General features: G+C 50.0%; 1 protein-coding gene across 1 annotated transcript in view; it reads left to right on the forward strand.

Moving 5' to 3' along the window:
* Nucleotides 1–19,161, forward strand: part of CNGB1 (cyclic nucleotide gated channel subunit beta 1) — an 89,432-nt gene that overhangs the window by 59,148 nt on the left and 11,123 nt on the right. Inside the window, exons 25-31 of the mRNA XM_055298028.2 lie at nucleotides 544–666; nucleotides 7,531–7,672; nucleotides 8,425–8,584; nucleotides 10,767–10,864; nucleotides 10,959–11,042; nucleotides 14,465–14,583; nucleotides 14,836–14,982. Of these exons, the coding sequence (XP_055154003.1) occupies nucleotides 544–666; nucleotides 7,531–7,672; nucleotides 8,425–8,584; nucleotides 10,767–10,864; nucleotides 10,959–11,042; nucleotides 14,465–14,583; nucleotides 14,836–14,982 (873 nt within the window). The remainder of the gene's footprint in view (nucleotides 1–543; nucleotides 667–7,530; nucleotides 7,673–8,424; nucleotides 8,585–10,766; nucleotides 10,865–10,958; nucleotides 11,043–14,464; nucleotides 14,584–14,835; nucleotides 14,983–19,161) is intronic.

The following is a 19,161-nucleotide window of genomic DNA, read 5'->3' on the forward strand; positions in this document are numbered from 1 at the left end:
CGAAGCCCCTCATTGTTATGAGGGTGCACATCGGCTGGCACGAGGGGCTTACCAGCATTGCAGCGAACTGGGCCTCATTTTGGCCTCAGCTCAGGGAACTGGAGCCCCCAGCCATCTCTAACAGAATGGGAACAGGTGTAAGGTGGCGGTGGCTGTTTCACAGATGTCTGAGCATGAGGTGCAAGACCAGCCAGGCCGTGCTAGGGGACAAGGCTCCTGTCCACATCTCTCCTGGGGAGACATGGCCCCATCTTCACCTCAACTCCTCTGCACACATCAGTCCCTCCCTGCTCTTCCCCACACGCACATTTCCCCTCTGGCCCCTCCATCCCCCAGTGTACAGTCAGCTCTGCTACCTCTGTGCCAATTCTAGCCCCAGGTCGTGACAACATCCCATTCAAGCACCACCCTTCCTAACTGGTGCAATCTCAACAAAGCATCCAGTTGGGCTAGCCCAGCCATGGGTTGGCTCTCACTGTCCAGGTGTCTATCCCTCACCTCCCTCTTCCGCCGCTGTGTTCATGCGCTGCGTTCCTTCTGCAGGGTCATCAGGACCACAGCCTACCTTCTCTACAGCCTGCATTTGAATTCCTGTCTTTATTACTGGGCATCGGCCTATCAGGGCCTCGGCTCCACTCACTGGGTTTACGATGGCGTGGGAAACAGGTGAGCCACAGTCATCCCCCTGGGGCCATGCCTGGGTGACCTTCCTGTTCTTTATAATTCGCAGCACAGAGACTCCGGGAAGGAGTCTTATTGCTGCTGTATTTTCAAGGCCTCTTTGCTCCTAAGCAATCACTGGCATGACACGGCTCAAGAGCCATGTCTTGGGCCGGGTGTGGTGGCTCATACCTTTAACCCCAGCACTTTGGGAGGCCAAGGCAGGCGGATCACCTGATATCAGGAGTTAGAGACCAGCCTGGCCAACATGGTAAAACCCCATCTCTACGAAAAATACAAAAATTAGCTAGGCGTGGTGATGCACGCCTGTAATCCCAGCTACTGGGAAGGCTGAGGCAGGAGAATCTCTTGAACCCAGGAGGCAGAGGTTGCAATGAGCTGAGATCGTGCCATTGCATTCCAGCCTGGACAACAAGAGCGAAACTCCATCTCAAAAAATAAAAATAGAAAAAGAGCCAGGTCACCACGTCTTCCCCAAGCTAAGGTTTCCTGAGCACCTGCATGTGTCAGGCTGGAGGTACTGGTGTGAACAAGACTTGCTTGGATCCTTTCTGCATCCAAAGTCTACTACAGTGTGCAAATACGCTGTATTTGTGCATCTACTCCTGCTTCCCCGGGCAAGGCCAAGAGGGAATGAGGCCAGAGAATACTCCCCAGCACAGCTCCCCAGGCACTGCTACCACGTAGGCACTGGCGAATGAGGTGAGACCCACTTGCCCATCAGAGAGCCACCATCCATTATGAGACTTGCCAAAGGGATGATGATGACATGTGAACCAAAAAGTATCTGGCACAAGTTTCAATCAATTTAGAAAGTTTATTTTGCCAAAGTTAAGGACATGCCCGTGGTACAGCCTCAGGGGTTCCTGATGACATGTGCCCAAGGTGGTCGGGGTGCAGCTTGCTTTTATACATTTTAGGGGGACAGGATACATCAGTCAATACATGTAAGGTTTATATTGGTTAGATTTGGAAGGGCGGGACAACTCAAAGGGAGGAGTGGCTTCCAGGTCATAGGTAGATTTAAAAAGTCTCTGCTTGGGGAAAAAAAAAAAAAAAAAAAAAAGCTGGGCTTGGTGGCTCACACCTGTAATCCCAACACTTTGGGAGGCCGAGGCGGGCAGATCACCTGAGGTCAGTAGTTCGAGACCAGCCTGGCCAACACAGCGAAATCCCATCTCTACTAAAAATACAAAAATTAGCCAGGTGTGGTGGCAGTGCCTGTAGTCTCAGTTACTCGGGAGGCTGAGACACAAGAATCACTTGAACCCAGGAGGTGGAGGTTGTGGTGAGATGAAATTGCACCATTACACTCCAGCCTGGGTGACAGAGCAAGACTCTGTCTCAAAATAATAATAATAACAATAAATAAAAATTTCCTGCTTGGCAATTGGTTGAAAGAGTTCTCAGTAGAAAGAAATATCTGGGTTATGATAAGGGGTTGTGGTGACCTAGGTATTTTCATGCAGATGAAGCCTCTAAGTAGCAGGCTTTAAAGAAAAGAGACTGATATTTCTTACCAGACTTAAGGTCTGTGTTGACGTTAACGCTGGAGGGGTATAATGAGGCGTGTCCGACCCCCTCTTCCTTCATGGCCTGAATTAGGTTTTCAGATAACTCGGGAAAGCCCTTGGCCAAGAGGAGGGGTCCGTTCCAATGGTTGGGGGCCTTATAATTCATTTTTGGTTTACAATGGTGATGATGATGACAATGATGATAATAGCAGCAAGGCTTGTAGGATACCTATTTCGTGCCAGCCCTGTTTAAAGCACTGAACACAGTAACTCACAACCATCACATCAGATAGTACTGCCCCATCCGCATTTTATAGCTGAGGTAGCAGATGCGAGTTCCCAAGGTTACACGGTTCATGAGTTACAGAGCTGGGATTTGAACCCAGGTGTCGTGGCCACAGAGTCCTAACTGCCTCAATGAAAAGGAAAAGTGCCAACCTGGTGGCCAGAGGGAGTGGGGGAGGTGGGCATGAGCACTGTTGATTCCACCAAAAGTCACCAAAAGTTACTAACATTTAAAAAAAATTTTTTAGCCAGATAGTGACTCATGCCTGTAATCTCAGCACTTTGAGAAGCCAAGGTGGGCAGATCACTTGAGGCCAAGAGTTTGAGAACAGCCTAGTTGACATGGTGAAACCACATCTCTACTAAAAATACAAAAATTAGCCAGGCGTGGTGATGCATGCTTGTTATCCCAGCTACTTGGGAGGCTGAAGCAGGAGAAGAATCGCTGGAACCCGGAAGGGGGAGGTTGCAGTGAGCCAAAATTGCGCCACTGTACTCCAGCCTAGGCAACAGAGAGCAAGAAAAAAGAGTTTAAAAAAATTATTTTAATGAACAGACTTAATTTATTTAAAAGTGGTTTGAAGTTTATAGAGAGGTCCATTGGAAAGTAGAGAGAGTTCCCATATATATGCCACCTCCATCATTATTATTATTGTTATTATTTTTTGAGACAGGGTCTTGCTCTCTGTTGCCCAAACTGGAGTACAGCGGCATGATCTCGGCTCATTGCAACCTACGCCTCACAGGCTCAAGTGATCCCCCCACCTCAGTCTCCCGAGTAGCTGGGACCACAGGCACATGCCACTGCACCTAGCTAATTCTGTATTTTTTGGATATATGGAGTTTTGCCATGTGGCCCAGGCTGGTCTCGGCTTCCTGAGCTCAAGCTATCCGCCTGTGACTGGCCTGCCAAAGTGCTAGAATTACAGGCGTGCATTTTAAGGCTGGATGGTGTCGAAGGCGACACCCTCTCCCCTGCCCTGTCAAAAGCCTTAAGCAGGAGAGTGAGCAGAGGGAGGGCTCAGCCCTTGCGCTGATGGGAGAGTGCACTGGGAGTGACGGGAGGCAGCAGACAGCCAGCAAGGGGCCCTGCTGTGTCAGAGAGAGCAGCAAACCCTCCAGGCCAACCCTCCAGGCTTGACCTAGGGGAGGGAGGGCAGTGTGCGCAAGAGGGATGAGCACAGGGTGGGGGGTGGGCCTGCAGAGTCAGAGCGGAAGCTTGAGGGACAAGGGATGAGGAGTCCCAAGTGTGACTCCTAGAGCTGCCCCCTGGCAGCGGAGACAGGCCACTTCTCTATTCTGGGCCTCAGTTCCCTCACCTGCAAAGTGGGGCTGCAAATGGGACTCCCACCCTAAAGAGCTGACTGAGGAGTTGATGCCTCTGAACCCCTGCCTCAGTGCCTGGGCACAGTGGGTGCTCAGTCAGCCGTAGTGAGGATGAAAAGGCGGAAGAAGGAAAGGTCCTGCGGGGAGTTACTCACCGAAGGGTGCCCTGCCTCACCCTGTGACACAAAATGCCTGTGGTCCAGCTGTCTACCCCCAGGCCCTTGCTCCCAGTGGGAACAGGTGGGTCGCTTGCGTCCAAGGTGGCGGCTTCGTAGAGTGATTAGTTGTTCAGAACATCCCCTCCCAGTATAGATGCCCCAACCTCAGCCACCATGGCTATGGCCGTCGCCTTCTGCCATGAGTCCTGCCCTGAGGGGGAGCCACGCCTTTACAGAGATGTCCCAGGCTGGTTTTGGTGGCTCATGTCTGTAATCCCGGCACTTTTGGAGGCTGAGGCAGGCAGACTGCTTGAGCTCACAAGTTCGAGACCAGCCTAGGCAATATGGCGAAACCCCCTCTCTACAAAAAAATACAAAACTTACTTGGGCATGGTGGTACAGGCTTGTAATCCCAGCTACTCAAGAGGCTGAGATGGGAAGATCGCTGGAACCCGGGAGGTGGAGGTTGCAGTGAGCCCAGATCGCTGCACTCCAGCCTGGGCAACAGAGCAAGACCTTGTCTCAAAAGAGATGTGCCAGAGGCCGGGGCAGCCCAGGCAGGCAGGAGGGGAGTCCCTGAGAGCCACTGTGGGGTGGAGAATATCAGGGATGAGGTCAAGATTTAACGCTTCCCCACGTCACCAGTGGCCCTGTTACCCGTTCCCATTCACAGCACTGCTCCTGAGCCCCGGCTAGACCATGCATTCATTCACTTCCTCATTCACTTAACCCGTCACAAGGAGGCAGAGGGGGACTTGAAGGCCCTTTCTATGCAAAGGGGAGAACGCAATTTCTACATGGAATTGAACTCTGTGACCTTACCCTTTCTGAGACCCAGTGTTCCCACAGGTACAATGGGGGTAACTTACATCCAGATTTCTTATGAGAAATAATAAATTAATCTGTGTAGCATGTCTAGCCTGGGCCTGAACAGGAGTCAGTGGCCCCTGTGCCTAGCTATGGCTATTGTTGGGGGAAGCCAGCATGGCAGAAAAGGAGTTAATAACCTGGGGTATAGAGATTTTAGGGGATCACAAACCCCCCAGACATTGGAGCTAAAATTTGAGTATATGTTGGCTTTTCTGGGGAAACAGAGCTGGCTTTCTCTAGATTCTCAAAGGGGCTTGTGCCCCAGTAAACTAAGAACTCTCCTCCCTGGGACTAAGCCTGGCACATCCGTCACTGGGCAGCTCGGGGAAAGGAGAGTAAGCAGAGCAGGGCGGGGGCGGGGCAGGGGGACAGCTGTCTGAGACCTCCTTCTGCAGGGCCCTCTGCGGGAGGAGCTCAAACTGCTCAGCAGTGGGAAGGGCACGCTTCCTTGGCAGCAACACTCCTTCCCAAATGACGTCCTGCAGGGAACCCCAACATGTGAACCAAGTACGAGTAATGAAGGAGGATTCCTAAGAAATTCCAATAGCATGAAGAATAACAACTTTTACAAAGCAAGCATTTGTGGAGTGCTTGCTGTGTGCCAGGGGCTCAGGGTCCCGAGCTCCTACAAATGCTAGGCCCTGCATCCCGCCCCAGTGCTCTCCTGCCCCGGTTCTGCCCAACCTGAAGCACAGAGGGTCCCCACAGACCCAACAGCATGGAGGACAAGGAGACTTCAGGGAGGCCCCTAAGATGTGGCATGTCATTGGAAGATTCCTCCAGCTAGGAAGGGTTTGGGGTAAAGCCAGAGTTTTGTGGACATCGCGCCTATGTCCTCTCTCTGTTGGTGACCCAGCGGCATAAGCACCCAGCTCCCGGACAGCCCAGGGGTCTGCAGAGTTGGGGGTGCTGCTCCGTCCTGCTAAACCCTGCTTCGCGCGCCCTCTGATGGCCAGAACCAGTATGACGGGGGCTTGCTAGGCCCGTTTTGGGTTCTGAAACTTGCAGGCAACAGGTGATGTGGAGGTGCAGGGCGGCCTGCAGCCCTGCCCAAGGCCCCGCAGCTCTCAGAGGCAGAGCCTCTACCACACTCCCCAGCAGCCTCTGCTTCCTCCTTCCTGCACGCATTGCACGTTACCTGCCTGTCCCCGCACTGGACCACAAACTTCTTGAGGATATGGGCGAGTCTGTTCAGTTCTCCATGGCAGGAAACAGTGGCTGTGAAGGCTTTGACAGCTCCCTTGCTGAGAGTCCACCACGTGCCAGGCTGTCTTCTAGCATCTCTTTTTGTCCTCATGGTCTTCTGTGAGGGACATTCTATTGCCATCTCCATCTTCTGGAGAAGGAAACTGAGGCTTGGAGAGAGAGAGAGAAATGTGTCCGTTATGCAGCTAGAAGGTGGTTGAGCCACATGGCTGAGCCCAGCCAGCCTGGTCTGGAGCCCATGTTCTATCTAGGACACTGCGTAAATAGCTGGTGCAGGAAAGCCCACAGGGACTGCCTGGTCTCTAGGCCCTTCTGACCTCACCTTTGTTGACCCAGGGTAGGGCTCAGCCTGAGATGTGGACAGGTGTGAGAGGGACCCTTGCTACTCTGTGATAATCACACACGAGCTTGGTGTCTTCATGCCGTTTGAGCCGCTATAGTAAAATACACGAGACTGGCTAACTTATAAAGAACAGAAACTTATTTTTCACTGTTCTGGAAGCTGGGTAGTCCAAGATCAAGGTGCTGGCCTCTGGTGAGGGCTGCTCTCTGCTTCCAAGACAGTGTCTTGAATGCCACAGTGTCCACTAGAGGAGAGGAATGCTGTCCTCATATGGCAGAAGGCAGAAGGGCCAAAGGAAGTGGAAACCCTCCACCAGAACCTTTTGTAACAGCTTTAATCTATTCATGAGGGCAAAGCCCTCTCGGCCTAAATGGCTCCCAAAGGCCCTACCTCCTGACACCATTGCGCTGGGAATTGTTTCCAACACCTGAATTTCGGGGGACACATTCAGACTAGAGCACTTGGGGCATTTCCTATGCCTTTTACCACACAGTAGGACACCCTCCCCCATACCTCCCTTCCAGAAGGTTCACAAGCCTATGTCAGAGGGTTACTGCTGGTGGGTGACATCTCAGAGAAGCAGAGAGTGCCCAGCTCTTGTACTTACCAACTAGTGACCATGGGTGTGCCCTTTCCCTTTGGGGTCCTCAGTTTCACTATCTGGAAAATGGATGCGCCGGGGAGGGGTGGGTCAGAAAAAGTCATCCTCAAGATATCTTCCAAACTTGATGCTGCTTTTGCTTTTCATGAGCCAATATGGCAGGAGACAGCAAATGAAAAGACTGGAAATTGAAGGAATACTGAAGGAAATTGAGGGAGCGCAGTCATTAGGAGTTGGAAGACCCTGGTCTGGCCTTCTGCCAACTCTTCCTGGCAATCCCCTGGAGCCTCAGTTTCCACATCTGTAAATGGGGATGACAACATGTCCCTACAGACACAACCATACCCGATAGCATTTGTGAACCTGCTCTGCAAACGGCAACATGCTCTACACGTGCAGGAGGTGGTTTTTCTTGCATAGATGAGCTGTAAAGGGTTTCTGTCTTTTGCACAACATGCATCTATCAGAGGCATCTGAGCCAGACTGCTCAGGGGCGGCAGAGTGGGGCCTGTGATGACCCACGTTCCCTTTCTCCTCTCTCTCCAGTTATATTCGCTGTTACTACTTTGCTGTGAAGACCCTCATCACCATCGGGGGGCTGCCTGACCCCAAGACACTCTTCGAAATTGTCTTCCAGCTGCTGAATTATTTCACAGGCGTCTTTGCTTTCTCTGTGATGATCGGACAGGTATCGGGGCACCAGACTGGTTTCCCACCCCACCTGACAGGGGCCCCTCCTACTGTTGCCAGAAATGTCACCTTCTGTGCCCGTTGCTTTTGGATTAAGCCTGGGAAAGAGCACTAGACTGAGAGTCAGGAGCCTGGAGCACTGGACCCTGCGCCTTGAAGGGGGTGGTGGTGGTGAACTCGGCCCTATTCCCTCTCTGAGGTCATACTCATTTGAAATGTCACTTCCCCTGGGTGCACTGGGCTGAATGGTTTTCTGCAGAGACCGAGGGAGAAACCCCTGGTGTTTCTGGTGTGCCGGGGCAGCATCTTACATTCTGGTTGAGACACGAAGTGACAGTCAGAGGTTCTCAAATTTACCTTTGAAGGGCCCCGCCCCGAGGAACAGCACACTGGCTTCCTATTTCCTCCAGCATGGAGTCAGACAAAGTGGCCACCGTCACCCAGGGACTGTGTTGTACCAGAATCAGCCCAGCCCAAGGGGCTTTCCCCCATGGTGTAGTCCCAGGGACCTGAGGCCACCAAGGGGCTGGCAGTCTCCCTCCCTTCCTCTTCCCCACATCCATACTGGAGGCAGAACTTCCCGTCAGTAAAACTTTCTCTGTGTGATGACATCTGCCTACCCCGCTCCCAATGCCCCGCCAGGAGCACATGCCCGTGGTCTGTGTGAAGTGACACATCCCAAATCCATGGAATAGCCCCCACCGCCATGACCCAGTGGCTTCCTTGACCTCCCACAACCTTTCCCTCCAGATGAGAGATGTGGTAGGGGCCGCCACTGCGGGACAGACCTACTACCGCAGCTGCATGGACAACACAGTGAAGTACATGAACTTCTACAAGATCCCCAAGTCCGTGCAGAACCGTGTCAAGACCTGGTACGAGTACACCTGGCACTCGCAAGGCATGCTGGGTAAGATAGTCACGCCCTGGCAGCCACCAGCTCCCAGCCAACTCCTGTTGCCTGGTGCCCGGTGCCCTGCCTTCGGGGTGCCTCCCTTGTCCTCTGTGTCTCTGAGGTCCCGAGTACTGGAGCCTCTCTTGGCTGTGTCCCCAACATTGGTGTGAGAGGGGCCCAGTGGGGCCCCTAAAGTGCCTCTAGCAGGGCTGTCATGAGATCCCTGGAGACTTGGGGGGGCTTGTCTTCTGTGTGCCTGCCCCCCTCACTTCACCCACCTTGAAATGCATCCCCATCCAAGAGCGAAGTGTAGTTTGTTTGTGTGTTTGTTTATTTATTTATTTGACATGGAGTCTCGTTCTGTCACCCAGGCTGGAGTGCAGTGGAGCAATCTCGGCTCACTGCAACCTCCATCTCCTGGGTTCAAGAGATTCTCCTACCTCAGCCTCCCAAATAGCTGGGATTACAGGCATGTGCCACCATGCCCGGCTCATTTTTGTATTATTAGTAGAGACGGGGTTTCACCATGTTGGCCAGGCTGGTCTCGAACTCCTGACCTCAGGTGATTAGCCAGCCTTGGGCTCCCAAAGTGCTGGGATTACAGGTGTGAGGCCAAAGTGCACTTTAAATTTAAAAAAAAAAAAAAAAAAGAAGAAGGACTCTCTATCCCTTCCTCTCTCCCTCCCTGTCTCTCCCTCCCTCCCTCTCTCTCTCCTCCTCGCTTTCTCTCAGGGCATTGCACACCCCATGATGGGCACAGCAGGCTTAGCCCTGGATCTCTTGAGGCAGCTCTAGAGCTCCACAGCCAGGTTGGAGTCCTGAGTTTATCCGCCAAGCTACAAGACTACAGGCATGTCACTGCCATTTGCTCATCTATAAAGTCGAGATTATAGTAGGGCACCTCTTGGGTTGCTTAGAGGATTTAGTAAAATAATTTTGCCTTTAATCCCAGCACTTTGGGAGGCTGAGGCGGGAGGATCACTTGAGCCCAGGAGTCAAGACCAGCCTGGCTACATGGCAAAACCCCGTCTCTACAAAAAGTAAAAAATTTAGCTGGGTGTGTTGGTGTGTCTCTGTGAGTCCCAGCTACTCAGGAGGCTGAGGCTGGAGGATCGCTTGAGCCTGAGGAAGTTGAGGCTGCAGTGAGTTGTGATTGTGCCACTGCACTGCACTCTAGCCTGAGTGACAGAGCAAGATCCTGTCTCAGAAAAATAAAAATAAGTCCCTGTGCGGTGGCTCATGCCTGTAATCCCAGCACTTTGGGAAGCTGAGGCAGGTGGATTGCTTGAGCCCAGGAGTTTTCAGACCAACTTGGGCAACATAGTGAGACCTTGTCTCTAAAAGAGAAAAATTTTTTTAGCTTTTCAGGGTTCAAAAGTATTTAAAAATTTTTATTTTAATAAAAACTAAGAACTGAGATAATCTTTATAAAACATTCTATTAAAAAGTACCTGGCTTGGCTGGGTGCAGTGACTCACTCCTGTAATCCCAGCACTTTGGGAGGCTCAGGTGGGTGGATCCAATGAGGTCAGGAGTTTGAGACAAGCCTGGCCAACATGGCGAAACCCCGTTTCTACTAAAAATACAAAAAATTAGCCAGCGTGGTGGTGGGCACCTGTAGTCCCAGCAACTCGGGAGGCTGAGGCAGGAGAACCACTTGTACTAGGGAGGTAGAGGTTGCCGTGAACCAAGATCATGCCACTGCGCTCCAGCCTGGGTGACAGAGTGAGACTCTGTCTAAAACAACAACAAAACAAAAACAAAAACAACCACAACAACAAAACAGGTGCCTGGCTCATAGAAGTGCTCCAGAGACTTTAGTTCTTGCTGATGTTGTCCTTCCAGGGAAGTGGGAACACAGGTGACCAATAATTGCAACAGCGCAGGGGCTACTCACATAGTAGCTGAGTGGGGGATGTCAAGGGAAGGCAGGGAAGGCTTCCTGGAGGAGGTGACATTAGTGCTGGGTTCTGAAGAATGAATAGGAGTTTGGGAAATGCACAGGGGTGCTCCTGGCAGAGGAAATGGTATTGGCAAAGGCCTGGAGGTGAGAGAGGGTGCACTACAAATCTAGAGTGGTTCCATGCGGCAGGGTAATGGTGTGCCCTGGTGAGCCGGTAGGTGGGCACTTGGCCTGTATGTATGTCTGGGGTGGGGCCCGGCCTTGCCTCTGACCCTTGCCACGCCTTGTTCACAGATGAGTCAGAGCTGATGGTGCAGCTTCCAGACAAGATGCGGCTGGACCTCGCCATCGACGTGAACTACAACATCGTTAGCAAAGTCGCACTCTTTCAGGTACACCCTTTGGTGCCCTCACCCTCAGGGCTGTGGGAGGCTGCAAGCCCAATCTTCTCTAAACAGCATTCCTTTCCCTTCCTCACCGGGACAGGGCTGTGACCGGCAGATGATCTTTGACATGCTGAAGAGGCTTCGCTCTGTTGTCTACCTGCCCAATGACTATGTGTGCAAGAAGGTGAGCTGGCCCGGCAGCCACCACGGGATCTGGGGTTCACGATCCCCCTGGCTTTCAAGGAGCTGAGTTGCAGGGGTGCCTGCCAGCCCAGGGCAGAGTGAGATTGTTGGGGAGGGAGAGGAGCATCTGCAGCTTCATGCTGCAGTGACCTGACCAGACCCAAGAACAGGAGCGGATTAGAAGGCTTTGCCGACTCTATGCAGTCAACACACATGTGCCTCGGGCTTTGCAAAGCATTTCCTCAGCTCCACTGACACAGGACCATGGGGGCCAGGACAAAGACCCCTCCCACCCCACCTTACAGAAAGGGAAACTGTAGCGCCTGAAGAGGGGCAGGGCCTTGACTGTGTACCTGGAACTGCTTCTGGGGTCTCCGTCTTCCCATCAGGAAAATGGGACAGGAGAAGGGATGGAAGAGGTTGCAAACTGGTGGCCTTTGGGTAAGATCCAGCACACAGGTATTCTGTGGATTTTTTTTTTCTAATTTTTAAAAAATGTTGAATTGGTCCCCAACCTTTAAAAGTTTGACGATTTCATATAAAAATTCAGATTTCTGGCTGAAAACAGAAAATCTGCCAGCACTGGGTCCACTTTCCCAAATGGCAAGAGCCAGCTGGGGTGGAAGAAAGGTTGCCCCAAAGGGGAACGTCGTGTCCCTTCCTGATGCCACAGCCCCCACCACTCCCCACTGCCCCACCCTAGAACCCCCTCCCTGCTCAGCTTCACCCTCTGATCCCAGAAAACATCTGGAGTTGAATCCTGGGGCCTGACAATGTCTAGAGCCCTTTCTGCTCCCTGTCCTTGGGGTTCAAGGTGAGACCAAGGTCACTTGGTGAGTGAGGGGAGGGGTCAGGAACCCAGGTTTCAGTCCTCTTGCACAGAGCCGTTAATAAGTTAATAATAAGCTGTTAATAAGCGTACGTGGGGAAACATTACCCAAGCAGGCTCTGCAAGACTTGGGAACCCCTGTCCCCAAGAAAGTCCCTGTCTCCAGGTTATATGCTGTGCAGCAGTGAAATTTCTGGAAGCAGAGAGCTGGGGTGAAGAGGGGAAAATGATGCTTCAGAGGGCTGAGAATTTAAAGCTGCAAACTTAGGGGCAAAGAGGGGTTTGGGAGCAATAGAGTGACTTGCCTGACATTGGAGCCACTTCCTGGCTGTGCAGCCTTGGGCAAGTGGCTTGCACTCTCTGAGTCCTGCTCATCTTATGGATAAAGAGGGGGATGTTGATAGTACCTCCCTCATGGGGTGGTTGTGAGGGCTGAATAACATGTGCATACAGAGCTTAACACTGTTCCTGACACACAGCAGGTGCCAGTACTGTTGCTGTTATCTTCGTGAATGATGCAGAGTTTGCTTTAAATGAGAAAAAGTGAATCTAGAGTCTGTGATTGCAAATTAAATTGAGCACTTGGTGAGCACGTGTGAAGGGCGCCCTCTGCTGTCTGGTTTTGCTCGGCAGCGATCTCTCTGAGACACCCCAGGGATTGGTTAGTGAGGTGAGGGTCCCCTCACCCTTTCACCCTTGTCAAACTAAACAGAAACATGGAGGCAAACCTCTCTTCCTTTTTGTTAAGGGGGTCATGCATGTGTGAAACGCACAGGAAATTTTTGTCAAATAAGTCAAAAGTGTGACAGTTACTGTCCTTGGTCACTCCCCCCACCCCTTATTTATTTATTTGTTTGTTTGTTTATTTGAGACCAAGTCCCACTCTCTCTCCCAGGGTGGAGTGCAGTGGCACTATCTCGGCTCACTGCAACCTCCGCCTCCTGAGTTCAAGCATTTCTCCTACCTCAGCCTCCCAAGTAGCTGGGATTACAGGCACATGACACCAGGCCCGGTTCATTTTTTTGTTTATAGTAAAGACAGGGTTTCGCCATGTTGGCCAGGCTGGTCTCGAACTCCTGACCTCAGGTGGTGTGCCCGCCTCGGCCTCCCAAAGTGCTGGGATTACAGGCATGAGCCACTGCACCCGGCCCCCTTTTTAATTATTATTATTATTTTTTTTTCTGTGGACCTCCTCTTCCCCTTTTAAACACATGTGACTCACAGGTAGCTGGCCAGGACAAGGGCCTGTGAAGGGATGAGGATTGGAAGGCGCGTGGCAGACTAGGTGTTTCTAATTGCAGTCCAAAGCAAGCTATTCATTCATGCATGCATTCGGTTTAACTTGGGATTAAGGCCATTGTATTCATTTTCCAGGCTGCCGTGGGACACTACGCAACTCCACCAAAAGCTGGGTGGCCTCTCTCCTCAGCTTGTAGGTGGTCATCTAGTTTTTTTTTGTGTCTCCTCACATCCTCTTGTCTCTATGCCTGTCTTTGTGTCCACATTTCCCTTTTTTTAGGACACCAGTCATATTGGATTAGGTCTAGAAGGACCTCATCTTTAGGAATTACATCTGCAATGACCCTATTCCCAAATAAGGTCACATTCTGAGATGCTGGGGATGAGGATTTCAATATATGAATTTGGGAGGGGGTACATAATTCAACCCATAACAGCCATGAACTCTGGAACCAGACTGTCTGGGTTCAGATCCCAGCTCTTGGGCAAAGAGTGATCTAGACTCCGAGGGTTGTTGAGGATAAGTAGTACACTGCATAAAGCAATTTGGGGCTGGGCACAGTGGCTAATGCCTGTAATCTCAGCACTTTGGGAGGCTAAGGCAGGCAGATCCCTTGAGGCCAGGAATTCGAGACCAGCCTGGCCAACGTGGCAAAACCCTGTCTCTACTAAAAATACAAAAATTAGCCGGGCGCGGAGGCACATGCCTGTAATCGCAGCTACTCGGGAGGCTGAAGCATGATGCCTGTAATCGCAGCTGCTTGGGAGGCTGAAGCACAAGAATTGCTTGAACCCAGGAGGCAGAGGTTGCAGTGAGCTGAGATCATGCCACTGCACTCCAGCCTGGGCGACAGAGCGAGACTCCATCTCAAAAAAAAAAAAAAGGCAATTTGAATACTATCGTTATTGTTGTTCCCATTCCTGTTGCAGTTAGCAAATGGTTCCCGAGCCCCTGAGATGTGCCAGGTGTAGACCTCATTTGATGGTGGGAGCTGCTATCTGATTTGCCCTGCCTCCATCAGTGGGTCTAAATGGAAATTTGCAGAATTCCATCATACCTGCACCTCCCAGGTTAGCTGGCACTTCCCATTCCGTGACATCACTAACTCCCCCACTGCAACCCTGTCAGTTATGGAGGGCACGGGGTAGTCACTCCTCCAAGTCTACAGATGCGGAGACTGAGGCCCGAGAGGGAAGTGACTGCCCCCACACAACACCCCAAGTTGTGGTGGCAGGGCTGGACCCCAGTGCCTAGGTTCCTCCTTGCCGGACCTCCAGCCTCTGGATCCAGCCCTGGCTGCTTCTCTGGTGACTTTGGGGGATGGACAGAGGGACTTGTCCCTTCTCTGTTTCAGGGGGAGATCGGCCGTGAGATGTACATCATCCAGGCGGGGCAAGTGCAGGTGTTGGGCGGCCCTGATGGGAAATCTGTGCTGGTGACGCTGAAAGCTGGATCTGTGTTTGGAGAAATAAGGTCAGAGGCAGCTGGGGTAAAGTGAGGGGCCTGAGACAAGGGCTGGGAAAGGAGACGGCCAGCGGGCAGTGCGAGTGTCTACAGCTTGGTAGATGCCGCACTGGCACCTGCTGATGTATGCGGGGATGGGGGCGGGGGAAGGCTCTCATCTGTGTGGGGCCACCACTGTGCTCCACACATGGGAAATGAAGATCTGAATGTGACCAAAACCGCAGTCTCTGAAGGGTCTCCTTTCTCCTTTCTCTGCCCCAGCTTGCTGGCTGTTGGGGGCGGGAACCGGCGCACGGCCAACGTGGTGGCCCATGGGTTTACCAATCTCTTCATCCTGGATAAGAAGGACCTGAATGAGATTTTGGTGCATTATCCTGAGTCTCAGAAGTTACTCCGGAAGAAAGCCAGGTATGTAACACTTCTTTCATTTAATAAAAAATTGCTAAGGACAATGAATTTCTCTTACATAACCACAGTACCTTTATCTTTTTTTTTTTTTTTTTTTTTTTTTTGAGATGACGTCTTGCTCTGTCACCCAGGCTGGAGTACAGTGGAGTGATCATGACTCACTACAGCCTCAACCTCCTAGGTTCAAGTGAGCGATCCTCCTGCCTCAGCCTCCCATGTAGCTGGAACTATAGGCACGTACCACCATTCCCGGCTAATTTTTAAAATTTTTTCTAGAGCTGGGGTCTCGCTATGTTGCCCAGGCTGGTATCGGACTCCTGGGCTCACATGATCTGCTCTGACCTCCCAAAGTGCTGGGATTACAGGTGTGAGCCACTGTGCCTGGCCTAGTACCTTCATTAAAATAAGGAAATTTCGTATTGAAACAACACTATTATCTCATTCGTAATCCATCTTCAGATTTTGCTAATTCTTTAAGAGTATCCTTTGTACATTTTCTTCTTTTTCCATTCCTGAATCAAGTCTAGGATCACATATTGTAATTAAGGTGCAGAGTATTCTTAGTCTTCCTTGATCTGGGATAGCTCCTCAGGCTTTTCCAACCTTTAGTGACTTGGACTTCTTTTAAGCATACAGGCCATTTATTTTATTTATTTATTTATTTATTTATTTATTTATTTATTTATTTATTTATTTTGAGACAGAGTCTTGCTCTGTCGCCCAGGCTGGAGTGCCATGGCACAATCTTGGCTCACTGCAACCTCTGCCTCCTGGATTCAAGCAATTCTCCTGCCTCAGCTTCCTGAGTAGCTGGGATTACAGGCGCACACCACCACGCCCGGCTAATTTTTGTATTTTTAGTAGAGACAGGGTTTCACCATGTTGGTCAGTCTGGTCTGAAACTCCTGACCTCGTGATCCACCCCCCTCGGCCTCCGAAAGTGCTGGGATTACAGGCGTGAGCCACCACACCCAGCCCATACAGGCCAGTTATTTTACAGAATGCCCCTCAGTTGGGGTTCGTCTGATGTTTTCTCATGATTACCATTAGAGTCTGCATTTTTGGCGGAAAGAACTCAGAACTTCTGCAGCAAATGTATCGAGAGGTGCATTATGCCATTTACTTCCAACATCGATGATTTTTACTTTGATTACTTGGTTAAGGTTTCTGTACTGTAAACCTATTTTCCCTTAAACCTAATTCCTAAGTAATTAGTGGGTAGTCACCTTCAGGCTATGAGGATATCCTGTTCCCCATCAAACTTTTACCCACCGCTTTTAGCATCCTTTGATGGTTCCTCGCTATGATAGTTACAGAGATTGCTATGATAGTCATAAAATGGTAATTTTGTAACTCCACTCCTTCCTTGATTATTAGCTGGCAGTCAGCTGTATGGAAGAGCTTTCTCTTCTCTCCCATTTGTTTATTCATTTCTCAATGTATATAGGCATGGATTTACTTGATTCCAGAACACTCTGTTAACAATCATTATTTTGATGCTCAAATTGGTCCAGTTTGGCCAGTGGGCACTTTTTCAAGGTGGCTCGTTTGTGACTTTGTGATATCCCTGTCATACTTTAGCACTTCCTTGCTTACTCAAGGAACAGCAAGCCACAACCAGATGCCCTGGTTCATCTTGTACTTCCCTTGCAGTATCCTGGAAATGGCCATTTCTCCAAGCAGCCTTGATTCCTTTTACTGGGGGATGGTTTTTAGAAACCAAGATCTGAGTCATAGGAGCAGTCATTGCTACTGGAGTGCTACTAGGCCTCTGCAGCAGGCAGAACCAAGAAACACACTCACATACACACCAGGATGTATAAATACAAATATATATATATATATATTACATATATAATATATTATGTATATATAAAATACACACACACATATACATATATATGCCAACTTCAGTTTTTCTGTCTATTCTACTGATTATCTATAAAACAATTTCAATCCAGCACCACAAAATTCATTCTTTTTTTTTTTTTTTTTTGAGATGGAGTTTCACTCTTGTTACCCAGGCTGGAGTGCAGTGGTGCCATCTCAGCTCACTGCAACCTCTGCTGGAATTACACGCCTGGCTAATTTTTGTATTTTCAGCAGAGATGGGGTTTCACCATGTTGGCTAGACTGGTCTCGAACTCCTGACCTCAGGTGATCCACCTGCGTTGGCCTCCCAAAGTTGCTGGGATTACAGGAGTGAGCCACCGTGCCCTGCCACCACATATTAGAATTCATTCTAATATTCTCCCTTTTCATACTTGTAAATCTCTTCTCCAACACTGAGCAATACAGAGAAGTTCATTTCGGAATTTCCAGCCCATGTCACTGTAAAAACAAAAAGTAAGGCTTCTAGGTAGACTTCAGTACTGGATGCAGTTCTTTTGTGTTTAGCCCAAGTATATATGATGTAAGTGTTATGTTCAAAGTCATCTGGAGTCTCTTCCTCCCCCACTCTTTAATGTGGTTACTTTATTCATTTGAAATACAGGTAGGTTCACTTGTTGCAGTTTACATTCCATTTAGGGCTCCTGCCACCCTGATCTTTGTTGACTTTTTCTTGTTTTAAGTATGTAGAACATTAACATGTTCCTGAAGGTCAACACACTGCAAAATGGGGCACTCAGAAAAACGTCCCAACTCTCCCTGTCCCCATTGCCCCCTGACTGCAACCCCCATTATTACATGACTCGTCGCATCAATTTCTGCCTTTTCTTTCCTCTGCTTACTTTTGCAAAAATAGACAAGTCCACAAACATTTTCTTTTTTTCTTTTTTGAGATGAAGTCTTGTTCTGTAGCCTGGGCTGGAGTGCAGTGGTTAGATCTTGGCTCACTGCAACCTCCACCTCCCGAGTTCAAGCGATTCTCCTGCCTCAGCCTCCTGAGTAGCTGGGATTACAGGCATCCACCACCATGCCCAGCTAATTTTTGTATTTTTAGTAGAGATGGGGCTTTGCCATGTTGGCCAGGCTTGTCTCGAACTTCTGACCTCAGGTGATCTGCCCGCTTCTGCCTCCCAAAATTCTGGGATTACAGGTGTGAGCCACCACACCCAGCCCAAACATTTTATTTCTTCTTCTTTCTTACACAAAATGTGGCATGCTGTAGATTCTTGTACTTTGCTTTGTTTCCGCATGACGACAAAACCCGGAAATCATTGTCTATCAGTGCAGAGTCAGCTTCCTCATTCCTTTCCACAGTGGCAGAACATTCCTGTAAATCATTTAGGGTATTTCCACAATTTTGCAATTACAAACAGTGGTGCAACGAATAACCTTGTGCATCTGTATTTTGCATTGTTGGGGAACAGGTCATTCTTTTTAGAAAAGCCAGTTTTTATTTTCAAACCCTTAAGATCAGGTTTCAAATTGAGCGACAGGCAACGTAGTGTGTCAGGAACCCCACAATAGTCTGGGAGGCTGGCGGGGCTCAGATCCCTTCCATATGAGGTGCTGGCTGTGTGACTTTGAGAAAGTTGTTTAACTTTTCTGGTCTCAGTTGTCTCCTATGTAAAAGAAAGGTCATAACCTCTACTTTGCTGCTGTAAATTTTTTTTTTTTTTTTTTTTTTTTTTTTTGAGATGGAGTCTTGCTTTGTCGCCAAGGCTGGAGTGCAGTGGCGCAATGCTGGCTCGCTGTAACCTCCGCCTCCTGGGTTCAAGCAATTCGATTCTCCTGCCTCAGCCTCCCCAATAGCTGGGACTACAGGCACGTGCCACCACACCCGGCTAATTTTTGTATTTTAAGTAGAGATGAGGTTTCACCATGTTGACCAGGCTGGTCTGGGACTGCTGACCTCAGGTGATCTGCCCGCCTTGGCCTCCCAAAGTGCTGGGATTACAGGTGTGAGCCACTGTGCCTGGCCTGCTGCTGTGAAAATTAAATAGTGTGCAGGAATGTCTCCGGTGGGGTGCCTGTCATGCAAGAGAGCTCAGTGCATGTTAATAATGATCACTTCATGCCGGGCACAGTGGCGCATGATTGTAATCCCAGTAATTTAGGAGGCTGAGGCAGGAGGATCATTTCAGCCCAGATATTTAAGGCTACAATGAGTTATGATCGTGCCACTGCACTCCAGCCTGGGTGACAGAGCAAGACCCTGTCTCTAAGATAAATAAGCAATTGTTCCTCTGTAGCCATCAAATTCACCCTATAATTTTTCAATTGGCTAAAACC

Source organism: Symphalangus syndactylus, chromosome 11, assembly GCF_028878055.3.
Source record: "Symphalangus syndactylus isolate Jambi chromosome 11, NHGRI_mSymSyn1-v2.1_pri, whole genome shotgun sequence".
Taxonomy (NCBI): Eukaryota; Metazoa; Chordata; class Mammalia; order Primates; family Hylobatidae; genus Symphalangus; species Symphalangus syndactylus.